At 42.1% G+C, this 26,497-nt stretch overlaps 2 protein-coding genes across 2 annotated transcripts in view; one reads left to right on the forward strand and one right to left on the reverse strand.

Annotated features, from left to right (window-relative positions):
* The window catches only part of LOC136577875 (sodium/hydrogen exchanger 2-like), a 64,345-nt gene extending 60,994 nt beyond the window's left edge, over window positions 1-3,351 (forward strand). Inside the window, exon 12 of the mRNA XM_066577796.1 lies at window positions 20-3,351. Within this exon, the coding sequence (XP_066433893.1) occupies window positions 20-378 (359 nt within the window). The 3' untranslated portion in view covers window positions 379-3,351. The remainder of the gene's footprint in view (window positions 1-19) is intronic.
* Window positions 3,352-17,689: 14,338 nt separating this feature from the next.
* MFSD9 (major facilitator superfamily domain containing 9) overlaps window positions 17,690-26,497 on the reverse strand; it is a 29,716-nt gene continuing 20,908 nt past the window's right edge. Inside the window, exons 5-6 of the mRNA XM_066577799.1 lie at window positions 24,761-24,970; window positions 17,690-21,415 (exon numbers count right to left, since the gene is read on the reverse strand). Of these exons, the coding sequence (XP_066433896.1) occupies window positions 20,640-21,415; window positions 24,761-24,970 (986 nt within the window). The 3' untranslated portion in view covers window positions 17,690-20,639. The remainder of the gene's footprint in view (window positions 21,416-24,760; window positions 24,971-26,497) is intronic.

A 26,497-nucleotide genomic window follows, 5' to 3' on the forward strand; every position in this document is an offset into this window, starting at 1 on the left:
TCTTTTTGTACCTACGCAGTGGGTGATGGCGACTCAGATGGTGGTAACTCCAGCCAGGAGTTAAACTTCTACCCTGCAGCAGTTGACATCTTGCGGGGTAGGAGGGAACAGCGTGCTCCGTATAACAGCAGATTGGAATGGACAGACGAAAAGCAAAATGCTGACACTCAGGATTCTGACACAGTCAGGAGATCTCCATTTCAAGTTCGGAAGCCACTCTTAACTAAGCCCAGATTTGGGACTTTAAGAGACAGCAGGGGGCCAGGTGAAGAAAACTTGGCACCAGTTCCTCCACCAAGAATTAGACACACATCTGAACAAGACAGTCAAAAACCGAGCTCTAAAGAAAGTAGACCTCAACCTCGAGCACCAAAGTAGAGAAAGCAGTCTTACTTTTCAATTGGTTTTAAATAGTTTTTACCTGGTCTATTTAATTCAACTGGGTTGCAGAATATCGTGTATTTCACAACTTTTCTAGTTCCAGTTACTGTATGTCCTATAGACTGCTCAACCTTTGGTCCTATACAGAAATGTTTGATAAAGCGTTTACGTAAGTGGCATGCTCATACAATTCAACCATGGAAAATTATGAGAAATCAGGAAGTGTAGAGGCAGGTTAGACGATGGATATGTGTCTATAATAAAAATACAATGTTAATTGTAAAGAAAAGATATAGAGTGCTTCTTGGACAGGATCATCCAGCAGTAAGAGAGGCATAACACATGTTAACATTTACAGGGTACTGCTGCCAGTGGTCCCTCATGGTTGTGTTGGGTACAGTATGATTTACTAATGCTGTCTAAAACTTAGACAGTCTTAAAGATTTATCTCAGTAGCTTTGCTGAATGATAACTCTGTCTCATTTTAAGGCTGGGTTCACACGGAACGGAAATCTTGCGGAATGTCTGCTGCAGGACCGCATGGAAATTCTGCGAGGCTGCTTCAAAACACGCACGATTTGGTGTGGGTTTGAAGTGGTTTTTCAGCCTGTATTCCGCTGCAGAAATCTCTCGCCATACAGAGAAGAGATCCACAGGAGGAAACAGTGCCAAAATTGACATGTCGCAAATTTGAATTCTGCGCCGCATGTCCGTTTCCGCTGAAATCTGGTCCACTTTGCTGCTTAGTCTCAGTTTTAAAAATGCAACTGAAATGCTGCCCCGTGTGAACCCAGCCTTAGACAGTCTAGTCTAAGTATACACCCCCTTTATGTTGGCTTAGTTTACACCAAAAATTTGCATTGAAGCCACCCCAATTTTTTTGAATGATTGAACTGTAACCTAGGAGACCCTTACCAATCCTGAAGACTTTGGCCCCTTTGGGTTTTTTCCTGAATACCGATGCTCCTGTCTGCCCATTGTTCCATTCAGCTTTGCTGTGTTGTAGCATCGTGCACAGGGGATTGATGGGAGCGCCAGTATGCATCGACAATTGTTGAGCCAGTTTGAGGAATAGTGAGCCTTCACTGATGTTAACCTATTGATATGCTGCAACTTCTAATGGTGGGAAAACCACTTTTAAGCACCTCATTTAGGCAGTCAGGGCTGTGTCCTTCGGCAAACTGTTGACCGTTTACAACTGGAATGAGCAGCATGCAGCTGTATTCTATAAAGACTGTAATTTCAGTGAAGATCACATCTTTGTATGAATTGTAAAAAATGGTGTCAGAGTATGCAATGCAGTTTTTTCTTATCCGTGGCAATCAAAATAGAGAATTTCTAGTGATGAATTTGGAAAATACATGCTATCTGACTCCCAGGCTAATTATCAATTCAGCATTTTTGAATTACATTAAAGTTTTTGCAACTATGAAGTCTTAAAACCCATGAATACATTACTAATAAATGCCCTTGATTAAAAGTTGTATGGTTGTAGGCCTCATTCACACGGGCGACAAAGTCGCGTGTTTTTTTTGCTATGCGACAATGCTACAAATCGCATGTATGTAAAGCCCATGCTTTCCTATGGATTCCTTCACATTTGCAATGTTTTGTATCATGTGACATTGCTAGTCCAAAACCTCACTGGTTGCGTGAAAAGCACGCAAGAAGCGAGGTTTTGTAGCCCATGTTTCCCTATGGAGCCTTCCTCTCTGTTGCATCGCATCACACGAAAACACATTTTGTGCGATGTGATGTGTCTTTGACAGAAAATCCTACTGTCAAAGCCATACCTTAAGTCCTAGCTGCAGGAAAAAATTTTTTAAACGTATACATCACCTTAGAAATGTTGTCCAGCACTGCTGCAGCTTCCTCCCGGTCGCTAAGACTGTTCTTCATTTCTTGAAAAATCCCCGCCTCCTGGCAGCGCTGTCTCGGATTGGCTGACAGTTAGCCAGTGAGAGCCAGCACTCGATGAATGGCTGTGATTGGTTCGAGTCCTGGCTCTAATAGGCTAAGTGTCAGCCAATCACAGCCAGCACTTCCAGGAGGCAGGGACTTTTCAATCCCTGGCCAGATGAAGAAGAACAGTATCGGGGACCAGGAGGAAGCTGCAGCTGCGTCAGGCAGCTTCTAGGCGATGTATACTTTTAAAAAAAAATTTCCCTGCAGCTAAGTCTTATTTTCGTGGGTAGGGCTTACATTGCAGCACCACTTGCGACTTTGTAGTGCTGCAAAATCGCGGTATCGCCATGAGAAAACACAGTGATATTGCTTGGACCAGCGGTGTCGCTGCGATTTGTTTCGGGGCGATGCCATGTCGTGCGTATGAAGGAGGCCTTAAACATTGATGCTATAAATGTGTGATCATGGGCTGTGATCCCTGCAAAGGGAATCCTCAAATTCTGATCAGGATCACATTCCCCACTGGTGTGATACAGTAACTTGAAGGATGTGCATTTATATACTGTACACCAGGGGCGTAACTATAGAGGGTGCAGGGGATGCGGTTGCACTCAGGCCCAGGAGCCTTAGGGGGCCCATAAGGCCTCTCTTCTCCATATAGGGAACCCAGTACAATGAGTAAAGCATTATAGTTGGGGGCCCCGTTCCAGGTTTTGCATTGGGGCCCGGGAGCCTCAAGTTACGCCTCTGCTGTACACATAGGGGGTCTGTGAGTGAACTGCCCAATATCATGTGTGTTCTGTATGCCCTTACAGTTCAGATTTGTGCTCCTCTGTACAGTTTCCTGTGACCTCATGCACTTATTGTCTGTAACCTTATGGTTATGCATTGTTTTTATGTTTAAACCTATTTAATGAACTTCTTTTACACAGAGATAATCCATGAATGTTTTAATATATACTTTGATTTCAGAATGTTATTTATTAGAGTATAACTGTGGAAACATTTTCAGGTTTAATGCTGAAATGCAGGGCATATTTTCTATAATAAACAAGACATAAACCATCGCTGCTTATTTGTCTCTTTATTCACCTTACGGGTTTGTCCATATAGTGAAGCTGTAGTGATACATCTCGTTACTGTAGTAAATTGCAGGATATGAACACATACTGGATGTTGGTTGCATACAGTGCATTTATATTCCTTTCACCATGTCTTGGCTATAGGCGAGCATATTGCCATATGTCCTTAATACCAAAACCTATTATGGACATGTTTCAGATGACATTATATCTGTATTAATCAGTATTTCATCATTATTTGATCAGTATTTTCCCCTATATAGTTACTTTTTACTGGAAAATATTAATCTGTATGAGTCAAATGCACATAAAATAGGTCATGCTGCGTTTTTAAAATATGGCTGTGAAGCATACAACCATGTGAATAGTCCTATTGATTTGCATTAGCTCCGTCTTATGGTTTGCAAAATACAGGCCAAATACAGAGCTGAAATACGCTCTGAAATCGGCCTTATGATAATCATTAAGATTGTTGATCATTACTGAAGTAACATTTTGTTGACCATCTTCTGTTCATAAAATTGGTGCAAAGATTTCTTCACATGTGCCAAATGCACATAAAAGATGCAAGAATCCATCACAAGACTGTGTTAGTACTTTGCCTTATGTTGAATTCACTGGTGTACCTATAGGGGATGCCGTTGCACCCCAGCCCAAGAGCCTTGGAGCGCCCATGAGGTCTCTCTTCTTTATATAGGGAGCCCAGTACTATGAATAAAGCATTATAGTTGGGGGCCCTGTTACAGGTTTTGCATTGGGGCCCAGAAGCTTCACGTTACGCCTCTGCATTAAGGGGTAAGAGAAATTGAGGGGCTCCCAAGATAAACTTTTGCACACAGGCCCATGAGCCTTTAGCTACACCCCTGATTGAATTATACCTACGAAAACAATGTCAGACAAGCACCACAAATAGAATGTATCATTAAATCATCTCCATAACCTGCAATGTGTTTTAGAGTATCTTGCAGTCTGAAGTTTGGATAGGTGTTCTGTCCAGGCTAGGAGAACTGAGGGACAGAAGCAACATCAGCCTCCTGAACTATTATATCTGCATCTCTATATCACTTTCTTGTAGAGGGTTATTTGTGGGGGCTCTCCATCGTTTTGGCCGCTCATGGGCTCTACAAGTGAGCAATGGGATCTAAATCACCTTCAAGCAAAATGTCTGTTCTGAAAGCCACTGGCTGCCTCTTTCGGTTTGGCCCCGTTGTGCATATGGACATAATATTAGGGCCACAATGGTATGTTTCTAACCACAGGAAAAACAGGGGTATCCATTTTGGGGTGTAAAGTCTTACTTTCATGTGCAGTCCAGAAAGAAAACTGACTTTAAAATGACATATTTGCAAAAATATGAAATTTTATTCTTTCTCCTCTAAATTGCATTAACTCCTGAAAAGAAACTGTGGGGTCAAAATACTCATTGCATGCCTCAGTGAATACATTAAGGGGTGTAGTTTTTAAAATGGGGTCATTTGGGGGGGGGGGGGGTATCTATCATTCTGACACCTACAAGCCTTTGGTTTGGTGCCGGAAAACAAAGCGTTAATGATGATTAATGTTAAATTTGTACGTCTCCTAAATGGTTAAAAAAAAACGAAAGCTTTTCAAATGTGCATTCAGAATAAAGTAAACAGATGGGAATATATATCTTATCAATAATTTGTACAGTAGGTTTGCACATATTTGATATATTACAATTGAAAATGTAAAAAAAGACAATTATAAAAATTTTCCCAATTTTGTCACTTTTAATAAATATACAGAAATTCTATCGGTCTATTTTTCCCTCCTAAATGAAGTACAATATGTGGCGAAAAAACAATGTCAGAATCACTTGGATATGCAAAACCTTTATGGGGCTATTCTATGTTAAAGTGACATGTCAGATTTCCAAAATTTGGCCTGGTCATTAAAGCGCAAACAGGCTTGGCCACTAAGTGGTTAAGAGAGTTGTCCCTAGAGAGACATTGATTTCATATAGCCATAAATGTCCGATCACTGTGACCCTGTGATCACAAGAACTTGCATATGATAGTCCTACCTATACAACCTCCAGCGAAAGTCAAGCTTAGTTGGCAGCAGACAACATATCTGTGCTTTTCTGGTATTGTTGCAACTTAATAACATTGATCAGATGGGGGTAAAAGTAGTCAGATCCTGCCAATAGGACCTTGATGGCACATCCCAGCATCATGCCATCAATGTCTTTCCTGCGAAAACTCCTTAGTACAGTTTCCTGTACTTTTTATTCTTGTTGAGTGAACCAAAACAGTAGAACACTGAATTTTTTAGCAAAATTCAACCCAAAACAGTTTGGCATGAACCCACTAAAATGTCTTCTTATTCTTCCTCTTCCTTCTTTTTTCCTCTTCTTCTTCATTAAAGAGATTATCCAGGAAGCTGTCATCAGGATACATCAGGGTCGGAGCAGAAGCACTGCTCTGACCCAGGTGTAGTTGCCGCTGCTCGTAACTGCAAACGTAGCTCTCATAGAAGTCAATGGGAGCTGCTCTTGTAATTGCAGGCACAGCTCCCATTGATTCAGTGAGAGCTGCACTTGTTATTACGAGCGCCAGCCGCTACACAGGTGTTGGAACGGTGCTTCCACTCCGACCCTGGTGTATCCTGGTGGCCACTTCCTGGATAACCGCTTTAACTTTGGCTTAAAAACCAGATCAAAAGTACTTAGATACACTCCTATGTGAGCTAAGAGTGTTATAGAGGACTTTTATGACTCTTGCAGTGTTATACACTAGTTGTAAGGTTATTGGTGAAGTTCTGGTTCGGTTTGAACTGATTCAAACAAAGCTAAAACTTTTTGTCAAAACTGGGCGAACTGGAGAAACCAAGATTTTGAAAGGTTCCCTTGTCACTTTTTTGATACAAGAATGTGTGTATATAAGCTTCTGTTTTATTTTAACAATTTCTTATGTCATTTGCAAATATAATACCAGGATCCTAATTCTGATTTTAATGCACCGAGGATATCTAATGTAAACTTAGCAGTGCAATTAAAACTAATATATTAAAATAAAGCAATATAAGATATTTGCTCAAGAAGTTAAAAAATAATTTTGGTCTGTAATTGTACTAAATATTTAGTTGCCATTGTAAATTCCTTTCTAGATTCTACAGTCTCTTCTTGGTCAGAAATATAGTTGGTTGGTAAAACCAATATTAGGAGGCATTGTAGCACCATCTAGTGGAGGATTTGGAAATTACATGTTCATATTCCAGACCAATCAAGTAATTTTAAATTACTAATTTTTTTTAATGTCTATGCATTACATACATTGTATACATTACATACTACTTTATGCGGGAGCGCAGAAAACCGTTCCATCAACAATAACCACAACATTTAATCCCATTCACAACAAGGGAACCCTGAGTACCACCACCACGGCTAGAATTTCCAGTCTTACAGCCCCAAACAAAGATGATTTCCAGATTATCAATTTATCTTCAAGATCGCTTTCCATAGATGAATCAAAACTTCTAACAAAAGGCCTGTCATTTGTTCCCACATATCGATATGACCCATTTATATGGAAAAAAGATATAGAATTATTTTTAAGGAAACTTAAATGGAAAAAATTCTATGCTATTCAAAACCGCAAAAAAAGTGCAGAACTGGGACTTGATGTGGAGGATTTACAAGCTCTCAATGATCTGGAGGATTTGGAAAAAGAAGCTAACAAACCACCAGGCGAGGGTCCTTTTACTGCTCTCAAATTAAAGAGCACAAGTATGCCACCTATTAACGATTCCCCGTACATCGACATGTTTGAAAAACTCGTGTCTGAAGAGTTAAAACCCTTATCTGACAAAAAACGTATCCATTTCCAAAATCTAACACATTCGGAAAAAAAAGCTCTACTTGAAATTGAAAATGATAAGAGCATAGTGATCAAGCAATCCTATAAGGGTGGTAACCTTGTTATTATGGACGATCTCTCGTACAGAGAGATGTGTATGAATTTATTAGGTGACAATACTAGTTATGGGAGGCTGGATAAGGACCCTACCCACTCCTATCAAAGAGACCTTTTGGAGATTTTGATACGCGCTGAAGAGCAACATCTCATCAGTCGCAGTGAGTTTAACTTTCTATATCCCCAACATCCCCAGATACCCACATTTTATGGTATCCCTAAGATTCATAAAGGCCTATCACCGCTCAAGGGGCGCCCCATCGTATCCGGCATCAATAGCATCACGCAGGCGTCAAGTCAATATATTGAAACAATCCTTAAACCCTTTGTGGAATCATTACCATCTTTTGTACAGGATACGACTGACGTCCTGAGACGTCTAGAAGATCTATATGTTCCAGATACTACACTCCTGGCCAGCCTTGATGTGGAAGCACTTTACACCTCCATCCCACACAAGGGCGGTCTGACGGCCACAAGCTTTTTTCTCCAGCAAAGGGGTAGGCAATTTTCTGATCACAACAAGTTGATTCTTGAACTTCTACAGTTCATTTTGGAACACAACTATTTTGTGTTCGACCGAAAGTACTTCCACCAGCTCAGGGGGACCGCTATGGGGAGCCCCTGTGCTCCCCATTATGCGTGTCTGTACCTGGGCTGGTGGGAGGAAAAGTACGTCTTTAGTGATACCACCACCATGTGGACTAAATTTATCGATATGTGGATCCGCTATATTGATGACATTTTCATCCTTTGGACGGAAACTGAGGTTCAGTTTACAGAATTTGGCAACGAACTCAATAAGAACTCTCTAGGCCTGTTTTTAACATCTGAAATACAAAAGCAATCTATAACTTTTCTGGATCTCAAAATATCCAAAACGGAATCAGGGCTTATTTCCACAACACTCTTTAGGAAACCTACGTCTACTAACAATTTTTTGCACTACCAGAGCCATCATCCAAGGTCATTAAAGGATGGTATTCCCAAGGGCCAATTCATACGCGCCAGACGGAATTGCTCGGTTGAGGAGGATTTCATTGAAAAATCAAACGACCTCACACGAAGATTTCTTAATAGAGGCTACCCTTTGGAAATTTTGGATAAAGCCCGTGAGGGAGCCAGTAATAAAACAAGAACTGATTTACTACGAGGGAAAACAAAGTCCGAGGGCGAAAACATCATACGACTCATTGGTACATACGACGATGAAGCACCCACAATCCGAAAAATTATTTCCAAATACTGGGACATTCTACGTCAAGACCCGGACTTGGCTGATTCTTTACAATCTTATCCAGCAACCACGTACAGAAGAGGCAGGAGCCTTAAAGATCGGCTCATGCGGAGTCATTACATCAGACCACCTACCCCCTCAACTTGGATAACGACAGATGCGATGGTAGGTTTTTACCATTGCCATGGCTGTAAAGCGTGTCCAGTTATGAAGAAAACGAGAAACTTCCAAAGTGCATCAACTGGTGAAATTTATTCCATCCGTAACTTCATAAATTGCAGATCTTCATATGTAGTGTACCTGGCAACCTGCCCTTGCCCTAAGGATTATGTGGGGAAGACGATCCAACAATTGCGGAGACGTACGTTGGCTCATCTTGGAAATATCGACAGAAACGAACCCACAAGTCTTTCCACGCATATGAGGGAGGTACACCCGGACCATCCTGATTCAGTCATTTTTAGAGGCATTGAAATTATACATGACAATGGCCGCAAAGGGGACATGAATCGAAGACTGCTCCAAAGAGAGGCCTTCTGGATTCACAAATTGGATTGCATAACACCTAAGGGTTTAAATGAAAATCTATCTTTTGTCCCATTCATCTAGGACATTGCTTAGCCTGATGGGTCATTTTTGACATTGCCCGTCCCGGACTGCTGTTTCCATTTTTACGTAATACAAACCCGTGAGCATTATTTTGTTTAAATTGGTAATTCACGGAGTAACAAATTCCTATCCAGTACATGGTATCCTGTAATTTATGATTTGTTCAAATTGGGCCGTTCACAGTATCCCCAGGATTAACTCCTTGATCATGTACCTTACGCTTCAAATTCAGTACTATTCTCGAATGCGATATGTCTAACAATGGCTACATACGGGACCGTCACAAGAGGTGATCTTGGTGCTATGTAAATTATTAACTAAAACCCTAGCACTGCTCCAGAAGTAAAATATGTATGAATATCTAACTGCGTACTGGACTATTATGAGCGGCTATTTGGTGTCCTGCAGGTTAGTAACCATCTTCTAATAATATAGGTTAACAATAGAATCACAAACGGTGATAATCAATAACATCTGACAAATAAATAATCCCACTTATATATATACGGCACTGTTACAGGTGGTGATTTGGTGCTATGTAAATTATCAACTGATACTCCAGCACCGCTCCAGAAGTAATACATGTATGAATACTTACTGCAACACTGGACCATCATGAGCGGTCAACGGATGATCTGCAGGCTATTAGCTAGCATCTATTAATATGGGCCAAATAGTATTACTAATAACATCCGACAAATAAATAATTCAACATATAATGTACAATTGATAAGCAAATAATTCAACAATCAATGTACTGTTGAATAAAACATTTTTTAATAGTCACTGGCCTTGCATAACAATCCCTGCAGTAATTCCTTTTCATCTATATACATCTGGGCGTTATTAAAACTATGTTTGTGATCCCGTACCTTGTAGTCACATATATCTTACTTATCTGGTAAACTATATGATTAACGATGTTTTTCCACTTGTCCTTATTCTTATTATAGAATAGGACTTGCTGGTCCCGCCTTGTTACGCCGTGACCCCACCCCCTTATAAGGGGTGTGAAATGTATGCGATGACACCTCCGATGATGCGAAATTAGATAACGCGGTGTTCACGTCATCGCGCTCACCGTCACGCCGCTACGCTGAATAAACACCCACGTGACCGGTTGCATCATCAGTGGGCGGCGTTTTCAAATATAACGTGATGACGTCATGACGGCAACGCGGTGCCCAACGTCATCACGTTCACCGTTATGTCGCTATTTGGAGCAAACACCTCTCTGACCTTTGACACCAACAATGGGCGGCGCCTTAAAAGTGTTCTGATGTAAATACACGGCGCCCTTGAGTGCGGTCCTACCTAGATCTATAGCGTAACACATCATCACTTAGCGACGCATCATGTGACCTGTTGTCTCTGTAATATGTCCCCATGTTGACCTCCTTTCTTCTGGTGTTAGCCCAATGGGAGAACAGGATACTCTCCTCCCACTAGGAGGAGCAAGCCCTTTATAAACGGACCAATTTCAGACAGTTACGAGGTCTGTCAAACAGAAGTGCTGTGTGTTTGGGGCTCTCTATATATCCGATATGGCGGCTACTATCATGATTGAAGTTTAGCTTAGCCGTTCTGTTGCTTTATCAATATAACTTTCTATCAGCCCTCCTGGCACTTCTTTAAATTCAAGGAACAATTTACTCAGAGGCGTTATATGCATTTAGTTCACGCCTGTATTGTTCTATCACAATAGTCATCAAACAACAAACATAGTATACGTCTCATGTTTGTCCTGATGAAGCGGTGCTATATTAAAACAGTTTCACCGTGGAAACGCGTCGACGGTTAGACGGTTATTAGAGATGAGCGAACGCGTTCGTCCGAGCTTGATATTCGTGCGAATATTAGGGTGTTCGGGATGTTCGTTATTCGTAACGAACACCATGCGGTGTTCTGGTTAATTTAACTTTCTTCCCTGAGACGTTAGCGCTTTTTTTTGGCCAATATAAAGACAGGGAAGGCATTACAACTTCCCCCTGCAACGTTTAAGCCCTATACCACCCCCCTGCTGTGAGTGGCTGGGGAGATAAGGTGTCACCCGAGTATTGAAATCTGCCCCTCCCGCGGCTCGCTATGGATGCATTCTGACATGAGTTTAGGGAAAGCGCTATCGTGTTGGAGCTGCTATAGGGAGAGTGTTAGGAGTATTTTAGGTGTCAAGAACCCCAACGGTCCTTCTTAGGGCCATAAATCTTCTCTATATGCGCTCAATGGGGCCGGCGGCAGCAGCGCTGACCCCATTGAGAACATATAGAAGAGAAATCCTTCTTCTCTGGCACAGCTGTAACAGCTGTAGCAGAGAAGAACGATGTTTGCCCATTGAATTCAATGGAGCCAGCAATACAGCATGTTCCACTGAATGCAATGGGCTGCCGGCGATCGCAGGATGAATGGTCGGAAAGGGGTTAAATATATAACCCCTTTCCTGCAATTCATCCAGAAATGTGTTACACTAAAAATATATACCGGCGTATAAGGCGACCGGGCGTATAAGACGACCCCCCAACTGTCACCTTATACGCCGGTAATACAGTGGAGCAAAGAATAAAAATCATTACTCACTTTTTCAGATGATCTGCGGCGCTCCTGCAGGCTGTCGCTCCTTCCTGGTTCCCGGCAGACTATTCCTTTCTCCACGAAAGGCTTTAAATCCACGCCTCCAGAAACACATGTGCCTTCAGCCAATCACAGCCAATGACAATGATGTCATTGAATGGCTGTGATTGGCTGTGTTTCTGGAGGCGGGGATTTCAAGCCAATCACAGCCATTCAATGACATCATTGTCATTGGCTGTGTTTCTGGAGGCGGGGATTTCAAGCCTTTCGTGCAGAAAGGAATACTCTGCCGTGGATTAGGAGGGAGCGACAGCCTGCAGGAGCGCCGCAGATCATCTGAAAAAGTGAGTAATGCTTTTTATTCTTTGCTCCACTGTATTACCGGCGTATAAGGTGACAGTTGGGGAGTCGTCTTATACGCCCCGTCGCCTTATACGCCGGTATATATTTTTAGTGTAACACATTTCTGGATGAATTGCAGGAAAGGGGTTATATATTTAACCCCTTTCCGACCATTCATCCTGCGATCGCGGGCAGCCCATTGCATTCAGTGGAACCTGTTGTTTTTCTGGCTCCATTGAATTCAATGGGCAAACATCGTTCTTCTCTGCTACAGCTGTTACAGCTGTGGCAGAGGAGAACGATCTTTATGCTGACAGTGGGGGGGGGGGGGCACTCTTGCTGCTATTGTGGCTTAATAGTGGGACCTGTGAACTTGAGATGCAGCCCACCATGTAGCCCCTCGCCTGCCCTATCCGTCACTGTGTCGTTCCCATCACTTTCCTGAATTGCCCAGATTTTCACACATGAAAACCTTAGCGAGCATCGGCGAAATACAAAAATGTTCTGGTCGCCCATTGACTTCAATGGGGTTCGTTGTTCGAAACGAACCCTCGAGCATCATGGGAAGTTCGTTCCGAATAACGAACACCCGAACATTTTGGTGTTCGCTCATCTCTAACGGTTATGAATGCTGTGATTGACATCAATTACAGCAATCATTCTATGACTGTTATAACTGACATCAGAGTTTAGCATCATTGCATAAGCAAGTCTCAACACTACTGTAGACTAGCTTTTTATTAAATACGCATGACACTCTGATGATCCTCATTTCATCGCGTCACAGTGTCGTGGAACTTTCAGTTTGTTGTTAGACCAACACATATTCCGGACCCGCAAATGGTGTATGGGTCTTGATAGACCAGTATCTTTATTGGAAAGCAATCTGTAGCAATACTGAACCTTACGGATACAACCCTTTGTGCTTTTACGGGTGGTTCCATCAAGCACAGTACTACCTGCGGCACGGCCGCGCATGTAATTAGCTGTCAACCTGCCACAGTGGTCATACGTCCTACACCAACTGACTCCTCTGTGGCCCAATCCTCTTATCCTGCAATTAGCAGTTCTAGATATATGATTCTAGGGTCGTGCAGGGCACTTGGTTTATCTATCTAGTGGCCCCTATATGGGCACAGTGGGTTCCTAAAACAGTTTTCATCGGGAACTCCTTTTGGCATGTTAGCCATACTTACCCTTCACGTATCGAAGGGTAACGTATCCTTGAATATCCGTTGGCCAGTACAGCTATACATCTCAGTAACAGATTGCTTAATCCATATAGGTGTTTGTTTGTTATTTTGTGTCTGTTTGGGTCAATAACCGCCCTTGAAATAAGGGGTGGTATTTTATCTTTCTAATTAATAAAGGTTATATTTTAGTCTCAGGCCCTTTTCAGTGATAAGGTGTTTATTAGCTTTAAGAGCCTTGGTTGTCACAGTGATATATACATTGTAAAGGATTCATGCTTTAAATCAGTGTTTCTCAACTCCAGCCCTCAGGTACTCCCAACAGGTGATGTTTTTAGGATTCCCTTAGCATTGCACAGGTGATGTAATTATTGGAATGATCTCAGAAATTGCCACAGCTGATCTCTCTATAGGATATCACCAAGTAATGATTTGTTGCGGGTAATTAAGGACTGGAGTTGAGAAACAAAGCTTTTACCAATAAAAAAGTGGACCAAAATAACTTTTTTAAAACAGACTAAGGGAGCCCATACACCCTGTGGATGATCTGTGCTAGCTGCCGGGCTGCACCTGAGGCGGTTATGTTGCAACAGGCCTGTCTAGGTGTAGCCTAGAAATTACTAGTAATCTGCTTGCATTTACCATGGATCATCCGCAGGGAGTATGGCCACCCTCAGAGGTTTATATAGACTGTGACCCAATTTCTAAAATACTGTAATAGGGTGTAGCAGAAAGGTTGCACTTCATGGCTTGAAAAAGCTTGCTCAATGGTGCATCCTGTAGGTCAGTGTTCCCCAACTCCAGTCCTCAGCGGCCCCCAACAGGTCATGTTTTCAGGATATCCTATAGTACGAACACCTGCAGCAATATCTGAGGCACACACAATTACATCCCCTGTGCAATACTGAAGAAATCCTGAAAATATGACTTGTTGGGGGGCATGAGAACTGGAGTTGAAAAACACTGACTTAGAACACTGTTTCCCAACTCCAGTCCTCACCCCCCCCCCCCCCCCCAACAGGTCATGTTTTTAGGATTTCCTCAGTATTGCACATGTGCTGTAATTATTGTCGGTGCCTCAGACATTGTCACAGGGGTTCTTACTATAGGAGATCTGAAAACATGACCTGTTGGTGGTCCCTGAGGACTGGAGTTGGGGACCCCTGCTGTAGGTGTTTACCTCTGGATACTTAGGATATATAACCTATTCAAACATCCTATGATGTAAGAACTGTCCACACATAATTTCACAGTACTCTTTTATTACACCATTATAAACCCACTAATGCATTAGTGAAAAAATCTTATCTTGATATTAAAGAAGTTATATACTTTTAAACATTAATGGCATGAGTATGCGATCTTTGGGCACAGGACACCCACCAATCATTAGAATGAAGGGACTGCCTTTGAGATAGCTTTTGTTTATGTATAAGTTATCAGGTGGTGTTATAGCAGCACCTAGTGGAGAATTTGGAAAATACATGCCAGCTAACCTCCAGGCTAATTAATTAATTCACCATTTTTTATTTAATGTTTTTGCAAAAACAATAGCCTTAAAAACACATGAAAGCTTTTATACATTACTATACTAATATGTTGCATTGATTAAAAGTTATATGGCTTTAAACATTGAAGGTATAAATGTGTGATCATGGGGGTGTGATTCCCAAGTCTCCTATCAAGCATCAGAAAGAAGCGGTTCACCTTGGAATTCACTCTTGTTCATGTTTAACATTACAGCTCAGTCCCATTCACTTTACTTGGTTAAATTATTATTTTTTCTGCAGACAACAAACTTCTTTATAACTGAGGAGGTTCTTCCCGCGGCTGCGGCAGTCTCCTCACTTAAAAAGCCCTACTACTATCAATACTTAAAAATATCTCATGTTAATAGCCCAGATATACAAGTTCTAGAGAGACAGATTGCACAGAGAGTTAGCTGTAGACCACATTGAGATTTTATTCTGCAGATGATAAAGATCTTTAGATCACATCAAGGTTATTCAAAGACTAGAAATATTGTTGCTTTTAGAACTTTAATTGGTATGTTAATGGCTTAAAAATTGAGAATGCCCCCATAACAAGTATTTAGTAAGTTCCCGCTGACATAGGGATCTTCTTGTCTACTGGGATGGTTTTACTGCTAGTTAACGGTCAACCAAGATCAGATGTTGCTGGTAGTTTAATGACAAACAAAACAGAAAAATAAAATACATATAATGTGTTTCCACAAAACTGAGGCTTATGTTGTACATTAAACTTGTGCAGTAAATACAAAAACATATTACAATGTGTAAACATAAAACAAAAGAATGATATAGAACATGTCAGAGGATGTCGTGGGAAGAGCTCTATGGATGAAAACCAAATACAGTGAACAAGCTGTTAAGTTATACTGAGAGCCTTGAATGGGTTGTTTGCTTACAGAAAATTAAAGGGGTTACCCAACCTTTTAATATCTGATTAGTAAGGGTCTGCCGATCCCTGCGACTGAGCAGATGGAAGGGGCTGGCCCGCTGCAGCCTCTTCAAAGTTTACATCTGAGCATAAAGTGAATGGGACGAGCCTGCCGTACTCACAACAGACGCTCTCAATAATATGACATTCTGCTGTACAATCAAGATCATACAATCACTGCACCCCCGGCAAGCAGCTGATCGGCAGGGATCCAAGGCGGTGGATCCTCACTGATTAGATATTGATGGCCTATAGTAAAGATAGGCCATCAGTTTTGAAAGGTTAGATAACCCCCTTAAGTGACAATTTTTCTATAGGCTGGATGGTAGCCATTTATCATAAGAGACAGTTCTGGGCAAGTAAACCAACTCTATTCCCTACCAAGTGACAGGTAACATCCAGTGTGTCTTGCAATGGCATTATATTCTACCAGATGATCATATAGGCTACTTTCTGAGTAGGCCTGCCCCCTCGGAAGGAACTAGCTGGACAGCTATTTATTCAAGCATATGCTCAATGTATTACTCACCCATAGTGGGAGCTCATTACATCCAAGGGGGCAGGTAGGGCTACCCAGAGAGTAGCCAGTGTGATTGGCAGATGGACTGTCATACTGTTGCTAGAAGCACCAGACAGAACCTGTCCTGTGACCTGCGACAGGGCTGGTGTTCATGCCCAAATTTAAAACAGACTCCTGTGAGTAATTGACTGCTAGAACTCCTTTAACACATATAACCAAGTTGGAGATTTCTGTGGCTGAACATTTCATTCCATCCTCATGTTACTATATTACCACTTTCTATAGAGCTGTAGCATGAGGATTTGTGTGATATTTCCAGTCATGGTGTCAGAGGTCTCATTATTTGGGAATTGCCTAGCTATGCCACTTTATGGAATTTACAAAATATGATCTTCTGATGTCACTGCAGCATTAGAATGACGAAGCACAGTTGTGTAAAGATTAGATCCAATTGTCATTGAGGTCTCATAAACAAGGCTGTATTTTGGCTCTGTACAACCTCCGAATTGTAAGGAGCAATAGTAGAGCACCCTTAGACTTCAATATAAAACCCACATTAAAAAAAACCAACTGTGCCATGATTCGTCAGATGTTGTATTACAGAGGTATTTTCCTAGCTATACTTAAAGGGAAAATGAGCCCATAACACTACGACATAAACAGCACCATATTACAATGTATGGAGTCTTTGGGTCTCTGTGCATTACCTTAAAGCATTTTCCACAAGGCTTTACCAAGTGCATGAAGACTAAAGCTGGCCATACACGAGATAGCGGTCAGCCATACAATCATTTTGCCACCAGCTACTCCCCCTGACTCCATCATACCCATACCCGCTTGGCTGAGCTAAGTATGCGCGTTTTTCCAATTGGGAGAGGGAAAAGTGTTATCAGGCACTTTTCGAAGTAGCTTATTTTCCATTAAGTTCTCCAATATCAGCCACTGGGGGAGTTTTGCGACACCCCCATGTACATTAATGGCCAATTTCTAGTCATCTATCTAAAATTGGCAGGTTGAGTTAACAATTATCTAAAACTATATTCATATTTCCATTTAATGCCAATATTGGTAGTTCTGTGATATTCAACAGGAAGATTAGCAAAACATGCAGTACAATAGTGGAGCCATAAGTCAACAGGATTCACCATGTGTCCTTGAGATTCATGGTTCCACAGATCCAGCACAGTGTCGGAGGTTGTGTTATTAATGGAAGCCACAATGCAGATTGCCAACAACTAGAGATGAGCGAATGTGCTCGGCCCTGCCCCTTTTTCGCCCGAATACCGCGATTTTCGAGTACTTCCGTACTCGGGCGAAAAAATTCGGGGGGCGCCGTGGCGGCGCGGGGGGTTGCGGCGGGGAGTGGGGGGGGGAGAGGGAGAGAGAGAGGGCTCCCCCCTGTTCCCCGCTGCTACCCCCCGCACCGCCGCGCCTCTCCCCGCCCCCCGGCGCCCCCCGAATCTTTACGCGCGAGTACTGAAGTACTCGAAAATGGCGGTACTCGGGTGCGTAAGTACTCATTACGAGTACGTTCGCTCATCTTTACCAACAACCTAATCTGTTTGGCCAGATTTAGGATGTCCAAACCTAGAATTATACAATTCATAAATATGAAGTTATGACAACATGCAATATATGCATTCTATATGTGTTATTGCATTTAACCATTGGAGCCTCTGATGACTGTAATATTCATTTGATTGAGGCTAACACAAATCCATGCATGTGATGTGGAAGATTAAACCACTCAGATGTATGGAACGGATATTCAGTCTGAGAAATCTGTGCAATAAATCTGGCATGTGTGTATATATATCTTTAAACTGTGACATAAACTTATACTGGGTTTCCTCTAAGTGTGCTGTGAATGATCTTGCATGTTGCTCTCGTTCTGTGAATGCTGTATTATATACCTCTTTACATTCTCTACATAAAGAATAATAAACTTACTCTGTCCATAGTTCCTATTATTCTTCATAAAGCATAAAACACTCAGTTTTATAAACCATACAAAATTAATAATCTAGAAGGCAGTGGCAAAACCATTAGGAATTTGACAGCTTCCACTTGAATTAAAGTTCTTGGCTGTGCTGCACAGTATTGATAGTAAGATAGAGATTTTCACAAATTGCAATACATCTACTATTGAAGAGAAGTGTGTACACAAACTAGAGCTTGGAATGTACTGGTATGTAAATCCTTCTAGCATCTGCATCAATACTATGGTCAAAAAGTTACTTAAAGGGGTTGTCCAAGTTGTAAGAACTTTGGACAACCCCTTCCCCATGCATGAAAATAACAAATAGTGATATACTCACCTCTCCCCATTCCCACTGTGTCCCGCGACAGCGCTCGGTTCCCCACTCCAGTCTCTGTTGACAGCTGCACCCCACACGGTTTTCAGGAGGTCACAGGAGCTGGAGCCAATAACAGAGCTCAGTGCTCGATCGCTCTGATCGGGGCTGGATGCAATGGCCTCTCCCCACCAGTTGCCCAAAGACTGGCAGTTCTCTCTCTATACACAAAAGGGGAGAGAGCTGTCACCCTGAATACAGGAGGTGGGGACAGACCGACACCGCCTACTCCCGTGACTCGGAGTTCAGCTCTAAATCAACCCTCAAGGCATATTTGCAGCATTTCAGAAAAAAACACCCTGGAAACGATGACAGAATCCCTTCAATACTAGAAGAGTTGTGAGCTGTTAACTTTTGAAAATTTTATTATCTCCCATAAAGTTTGGATTTAGGGGTTGTTCACACCAGTGTTAAACCCCATTAGGGATTTCCATTTCTCTGTTCAGTTTTTACTGCAAAGAAATCTAATTAAAACAGAATTGTTTATGTTTTTTTCCATTTTTCTCCTCCAAAAGTAGAACAGAGCAATGGAAATCCCCAATGGGGCTTAACGCTGGTGTGAGCATGCCCTTACACAGTAACCTATACATTGCACACTATTCCAGATTAATTAAATACACACAAACTAACCAAAGACAATTAAATACTTTTAGGCCCAATGGCCACAGGCGGATTTGATTTGTGGAACCCTACATGGGTTGATTTTGGTACCCCATGCAGGAGATCCGCAAATCAAGCCACCCATAGGGATTCATTAGCATCTGCAGGACAGTAAAAAGCATGCGGATGTGAAGAAATCGCAGCATGCTCCATTTTCCTGTGGATCCCACACGGATGTCTTCTATTGGAGTTAATGGAAGCCGTCTGATCCGCGGACCACCTGCAGCTGTCACTGTGGACGGGCTGTGGATCCGCGGGAAAGCAAGAGATTTGAGGAAAAAAAACAAGAGTACTGCACATGCGCCCGGCACATCTGCCGTAGTGAAGAAAGAAGATCCGGCCGTGACGAAGGAGACCCATGCTTGATTTGGAAATGTAAAAAAAAAAAAAAAAAAGAAATGTATTTTCCTCCCCATGTCTGCGGGCACGTACAAATTCCACTGTGGGATTCAGCAGTGGAATCCATGCGTGCAAGTGGACATTGGGCCTTACAGTAACTTTCTAAATTCATTGCAATCTTTATCTCATATTGATCCAGAGTTACAGTCCAGAAGTGCAAGCAGTGAAAACAAAAAAACAGCCTTTCAACAGCTACATCTGCAAATGGCCGGCTGAGTTTCTAAAATACTCTGCATTTTCCAGTGTTAACGGAATGTCCAGTGTAAAGACTATACTGAAACTAGAACAATGTGTTTGATAGAGGCCATACCTCCATTGTTATGTGGTATATTATGAGCAGAATAGAAATTCAGTGATTAGCACTATTGCTTCGCAGAGACGACCAAGGGCAACATCTGCATGAAGTTTGTAAATTCTCCCTGTGTTTGCATGGATTTTCTCCAGGTACTCCAGTGTCCTCCTACAGTGCAGAAACATCCTATCTGGTTAACTTGGACTTTAGATGGTGAGCCCAAGTGTTGATAATCTCTGTACAGCGCTGTGGAATATGTAGACACTATATAAATAACTAAAATAAAAAATCTCCTAGCAATACGTCATAATATCCTGTGATTTAGATTTTATAATAATATGCAGTAAATTACTGTAGTAATCATTTTAAGTGCAAATTTGCTTCTAACGAGGCACTTACCCTATGAGTGCATGCGCTAAAGCCATTCCCATACAATTCGAGTCTATTGTGAGTCATTCATATTAAGCAAGAATTGTTTTCGGCATCACAGTCTAGAACAGCAGAATGGCCACCATACTAGTGGTTATAATTCCTAAACCATTAAATTAAACTCAGTACCTCAGTATGATGGCCTCAAGTCATGGCTTTTAAAGACATAGCATCTTGCGTTGTGTTTTACTCTATCGGTATCAGTAGTTATTGCACATGCCCTTATTTAAGATACAGTATATTTCCATTATTATATCATCAAAGAAAGGCTAGCTACTCCTTCTTATATTTGCTTTGTGCGGTCCCATCATAATGTGATTTACTTTTGTACATTAGGAATATGGATGCTAATGCCAAGACAGCTCCAAGCTGCGGCGGGCCACAAGGGCTATATTCTTGTGCAATTCCTGAGAAGAGGGGGACAAGTATGCGCCCCACTGATGTCACGGACTGTCCAACACCTATGAGGGTACCACTTCCATGCTTCTGACCTAGTGTGAGTTCTAGATCTACAATGCATATTCTGCCTATACTTGTAGAAAATGCCAAGAACGTTGAAGACAATATAACGATCCACATCTTAGGAGCCACAGAATACAACAGGATGGAAAAGAATGTGAGAACGCTGGAATGTAACAACATGGTGTAAATATTATATTGATAAAGTCTAGAAAGTGGTCCCAGCAAGAAACCGGCAAGAGCTCCCAGGGTGCTGCCATAACTTATCAAGTATCCAGTCATCCGTGGAGTCAGGTGGAATCTTTCTTCCATTGCCAAAGCAAAGTTGCTGTAATAAAGCATCACAGCCACGGCCATCAGCAGACGGACTAAAAATATGTCCCACATCTGCGAGAAAGCCACTCCTGTAACCTTCTTAAGCACGGATACAATTTGTACCCAGAAGGTATGTGCAGATCTGTTTGGTATATTTCCATTGGATTCCTGTGATTCATCTATCGCATGGTTACATGTATTGGGTAATCTGGCATGGTTACTAGGAGGGAGAAGGTTAGCTTTGTCCATAGTCTGTGGCATCATCCAAACCAGACCTAAAAAAATGAAAATATTCCATAATTAGCATTGCAAAGTAGCAGTAAAGCAACAATAAGATATGTTAGATTAGATGACCATCTTTCTGTGTACCTGGATGAAGCTATTAAATAACTATTTCTTGCACGATTAAAGGGGATATCTTCTTTGGACATAATCAGACTAAGGCCTCCTGCACACAGGCGGATTTGCATCGCAAAATCAGGAGCGGGCGTCCACCACCAGATTCTGCAGCAAATACCGCCCATAGATGCTATGGCAAAACGAGATTTCCTCTACACAAGTTCGTGCGGACGGTTTCCATTGAAGTCAAGGGAAGCTGTCCGACTTGCAGCCGTTCCGCAATCTGCATTGCGGAAAGATTGCAGGATCCGCATCATCACCTAGCGATGGTGTGGCATAATCTGTACTGTGCATGTGCGCCGGACAACAGATCCGCAGCACAAATTATGAAGGCTGCGGACAGGTACGCGGGGGTCACCGGCTAGGCGCAGGGTTGGATTTCGCTGCTAGATCCTGCATGCGGAATCCGACCAGGCTGCGTGCAGGCGGCCTAAATGCCCTAGGCAACTGCAGGAAGTGGTAAGTGACCCCAATCGGGAGTAAAGAGCTGCTGCAAAGAGTGGAATTCTGAAATCCATGGTTGACTGCTTATTTTAGGCTGCCTGCAGACGGGCGGGTCGGATCCGGCGGCGAGGATTCTCGCCGCGGGACCCGACCCGAGCGCCTGCAGGGACCAGCGCGTACTCACTCGCGCCCGCCGGCTCCGGCTGTTTGATGTGCCGGCTTGCCGTGCAGCCGGCGCATCCGCAGACCGGAGCCGGCGGCAGGTGAGTTACATTTCTGTGCGTTGTTCTGCGAGCCCCGCATAGAAATAGAGCATGCCGCGGTTTGTTTGCCGCGCGATATTTCGCGCGGCCAAATCACGGCCGTCTGCATAGGATTGCGTTTGTTAACGCAATCCTATGCAGGCTTCCAGCAGCGGAAATTCTGCGGGAAATCCCACCGCGGAATTTCCGCTCGTGTGCAGGCGGCGTTAGGGTGGCAGTGCCAATACTTCCATAAGCAGCTCTAGTGGCAGTTAGCATCAGATCTCATAGGGGGTCCCACTAAATTAAAAATGTAGGTGTCCGAAGTAGACATGTCCTTTGACAAATAACAAAATATCAAATGTAATTTACTCTAAGGTTTCTTCATTCAAGATTAGGGAGTGTTGCAGTTTTTTTATTTCTTCTCAAAAAAGCACAAATCTCACGATTTTATCGCCCGTGTGGAGCCGGCTTCACGGTCAGAAGTCTAATAGTCAGGCTGCTGTTACCATGTTCTGTAGCCACTTTAACCCTTTTGCTATAGCAACAAATTTTACACTTTTGACATACACAAGTAAAACCTTATATACCATGCTCAATATATTTACTGAAAGTAGACGCCTTACACATTGTACAAATGTCACCTAACATCTCACACTCATACCGTAGGCACCTACATGCAATTTTGCATGAACGCAAAATCTTGTGTAAAATTGCATAAAGAGCCTTGTTTGCATCTGAAACTCTGAACCAAGAGGAACCTGACACGCACATCATCTAAAAATAAGAGTTCAGGATGTGTAGACTTTATACAAGCTACTTACATCATGTTGAATGCTCGCATCCTCACAAAATCACCAGAATGGAAGGGACCAAAAATATCAGTGACGCAGATGCCAGTAAACAGCTGAGTCACAGAGTTGACAGGTGGCCTGATTATCAAGGGTGATTAGATGTGCAATTGCTCATCTCCTCGCTAATGTAGAAGAAAACAAAAGATCCCCTAAATGTGTAACTCAATAGTAATGGGGTGATAACATGAAGAAAAGTTATTGTATTACAGCTATAGGGTTACTGAATGGCTGCACAGCGGAAGAGATTGCATCTTTGTTAGAAGTTCCATTTGGAACTTGTGTTGAAGATTACGAACCAAAAGTCTATATACCCAATTATAAGTCAATGGAGTTAGTAAGACAATGGTGATACTTGTAGAATGTAGCTTCCATAATGAGCATAAAAGTGTGAAAATAGCGGAAGGGCCCTTTTACATGCATGACCAAATAAACTGATGACATTTTTGCATAAAATTACAGGTACAGATAATGGCTTTTAATCATCTCCATTTCCTTATTAGCTCAAGTAAAGTAAGAGCTGTTTGCTCAGGTGGGTGTGTGTTTGTGTGAGGGATTATCTGGCCCACAGGATTCCATTTTCTTCTTCCAGCATGAGTAAGCAATGTACTCATTATGTATGTAAGGCAAACGCAATGAGTACATTGAAGTTGGCAAGCCCCTCAAAAGAATGACGAATTCTATTAAAATGTCTTTTGAGCAGTCAAACGATTGTTTTTATGTGGGTTAAAAACCAGCGGTAAACAACAATTGAACGAATAGTGCACAACTGGCTGCATTTACATGCAACAATTATTGCTCACTTTCGGCCATTTGAACGAGTTTTGAGTGATAATCGTTGCGTGTAAAAGAACCTTTACTTTTTCAACTTTACCATAGTGTTCACTGAGATACTTGTTCAGGTGAGATACAGATTACTACGTATAGTGAACTATTTCTAGTAGCAATTATAGTAGTGTTAGCACAAGAAAGCAGCTGAGATATTATTCATATAGCCCAGAAACTGCAACACTAAAAAGAGCTATTGTGCTTTTATGGCTTTAAGGGTTTATTCACACGAGCATATATTGACCGCCTTTTCACGGGCATCCAATATACATGACCATCTGATGTATTGGATTCCAATGCATTAATTCAGATGGGCGATTTTCGGGTGCATAAAAACGGTTGGCCGGAAAAGATACAATTCACATTACGGTCGGCTGGACGTATGGTTCTGGACTTATGTTTTTAGCCAAAATACACCGGACGGTCCTATAGACTCCTATGGGATCCTATGAGAGCTGCTGGTAGAGGGAGGGAGTTTAGCAGTGTCTCTGCTAAACTCCCTCCCCCTCTCTGCCCCTTGCCGGCTGTTGGAAAAGGGAGGGGGCGTGACGGAGTGGAACATTATCACACTAGCTCCCGCCCTGTCCCGCCACCTCTCTTTGCTGACAGCTGTCAAGGGGTAGAGAGAGGGAGGGAGTTTAGTAGAGCTAAACTCTCTTTCCCCGCTCAACGGTATTCCGGGAGCAGCATATACTTGCGACGCGGCCAACTGAAAATCGCCTGTGTGAAGGAGCCCTAAAATATATAAAGACCAATTATGATTTGCAAGCACAGATTCCCAAAAATATTCTCCACATGTACACAGAAGTAGCAGTGAAAGCTACACTGGTTAACATTGTGTCTTTGTCTTCCTTACCTGCATTGATAATGAATATGCATGTACAAAGGAAAGAAGTAATATAAAAACCGCCCTTCAGTTCTGTAAGGTAACCACCGACAACAGGTCCCAGGATAAACCCCATGCTGGAAGCTGAGTTAAACCTTCCCATGACATGGGGGCGCTCTTTCTCAGATACCAGGTCAGAGAGGAATGCTTTTGAAATGGAAAGTGAATGTTTAAAAATTCCTAGAAGAGAGAAAACATACTTCTTACACATTGTTCCAATCTGTTCTATTCGCAGAAACATTTGTGCATGTAACTGTCTTCTTACCATTAGAGATGCATACACTAAACACAGAAATCAATCCATGTACATAGAAATAGTTTATTTTCTGTGACTCACCAATTTTGTCTTTAACTCTTCCATTATATAAGCATAGTTCTGGTGCTGCATTTACGCTATGAACTTGGTTTGGAATTTGGATTTTTATAGTGAACTTGGTTCTCGTATTGTATTTATATACTGAGCTTGGTTCTGGCACTGTATTCATTTTATGAGTTTTGTTCTAGTGTTATTATGCACTTAGCTTGGTTTTGGCCTTAAATTATATACCTAACTTGGTTCGGGTGCTGCATTAATGTTACGAGCTAGGATCTTGATCTGTATTTATGTTGTGTGCTTGGTTCTGGTATTGTATTAATGTAATAAGGTTAGTACTCAAGCTGTATTTATATATTTATAATTCTCCTATGTTCTTGCCAGTAGGAATATACCATCAGCTCCTCCCCAAAAAATAAAGGCAAGAGGACTGACATGGAACCTTGTGTTCTGCCAGTCACTTTAGACCAGGGGTCCCCAACTCCAGTCCTCAGGGACCACCAACAGGTCATGTTTTCAGGATATCCTATGGTAAGAACACCCGTGGCAATGTCTGAGGCACCGACAATAATTACATCACCTGTGCAACACTGAGGAAATCCTGAAAACATGACCTGTTGGGCGGTCCCTGAGGACTGGAGTTGGGGAACACTGCTTTAGACAGTGTACTAAAACTGGATTAACTAGCATGTAGACAGAAATCCTAGGATGTTCACCGATCTGCTGATTTAACCAGATGACTGCCAGCAGTTCTAAACTTTTGACAGTGGAGTACAGATCAATCATTTCCACATAGACACTGCAAAGCAGGACTAGATAAAGTAAAAGTGTGAGATCAGTAATTAAAGTTTACACATAAGTGTGCATTCAGACTGGCCAAGTGCCAGAGTAGTCAGTCTGCCTTTCCCTCAGAAAAGCTGACACAAGACCTTCTGTGCAAACACGAAAAAATGCTATTCAGCATTTTCAAAAAGTTCTATTTTAGCACGGTGGACATTTATTTGATATTACCAGCAGCAATAAAAAGTGTTACTTCTGTGACTGCCAAAATCTATTTCACTGGAGGCAACTAATGATTTTATTTTAAAAGGAAACTAAAATACATACATAAATACTTCTAGATATAAAGCTCTTGTCTTTAAAGGGGTTATCTATTTGTAAAGTATTGATGACTTATTCACAGGATAGATCATCAATAGTAGAACAGTTGCCGCCCAGGACCCCCACTGATTGCCTGTTTTCCCCCGCCTGATAAACCTGTGCACGGAGCTGATTTCCAGGTAGGATGCAGCTCCATTCCCACTTCACTGGTGATGTTTGGTATTACATGCAAAGTATCCATTGAACTGAATATCTTGTCATACCGAGCCTGGACACTGCAGTGAAAACTGAGC

This window comes from Eleutherodactylus coqui, chromosome 1, assembly GCF_035609145.1.
Source record: "Eleutherodactylus coqui strain aEleCoq1 chromosome 1, aEleCoq1.hap1, whole genome shotgun sequence".
Lineage (NCBI taxonomy): Eukaryota > Metazoa > Chordata > Amphibia > Anura > Eleutherodactylidae > Eleutherodactylus > Eleutherodactylus coqui.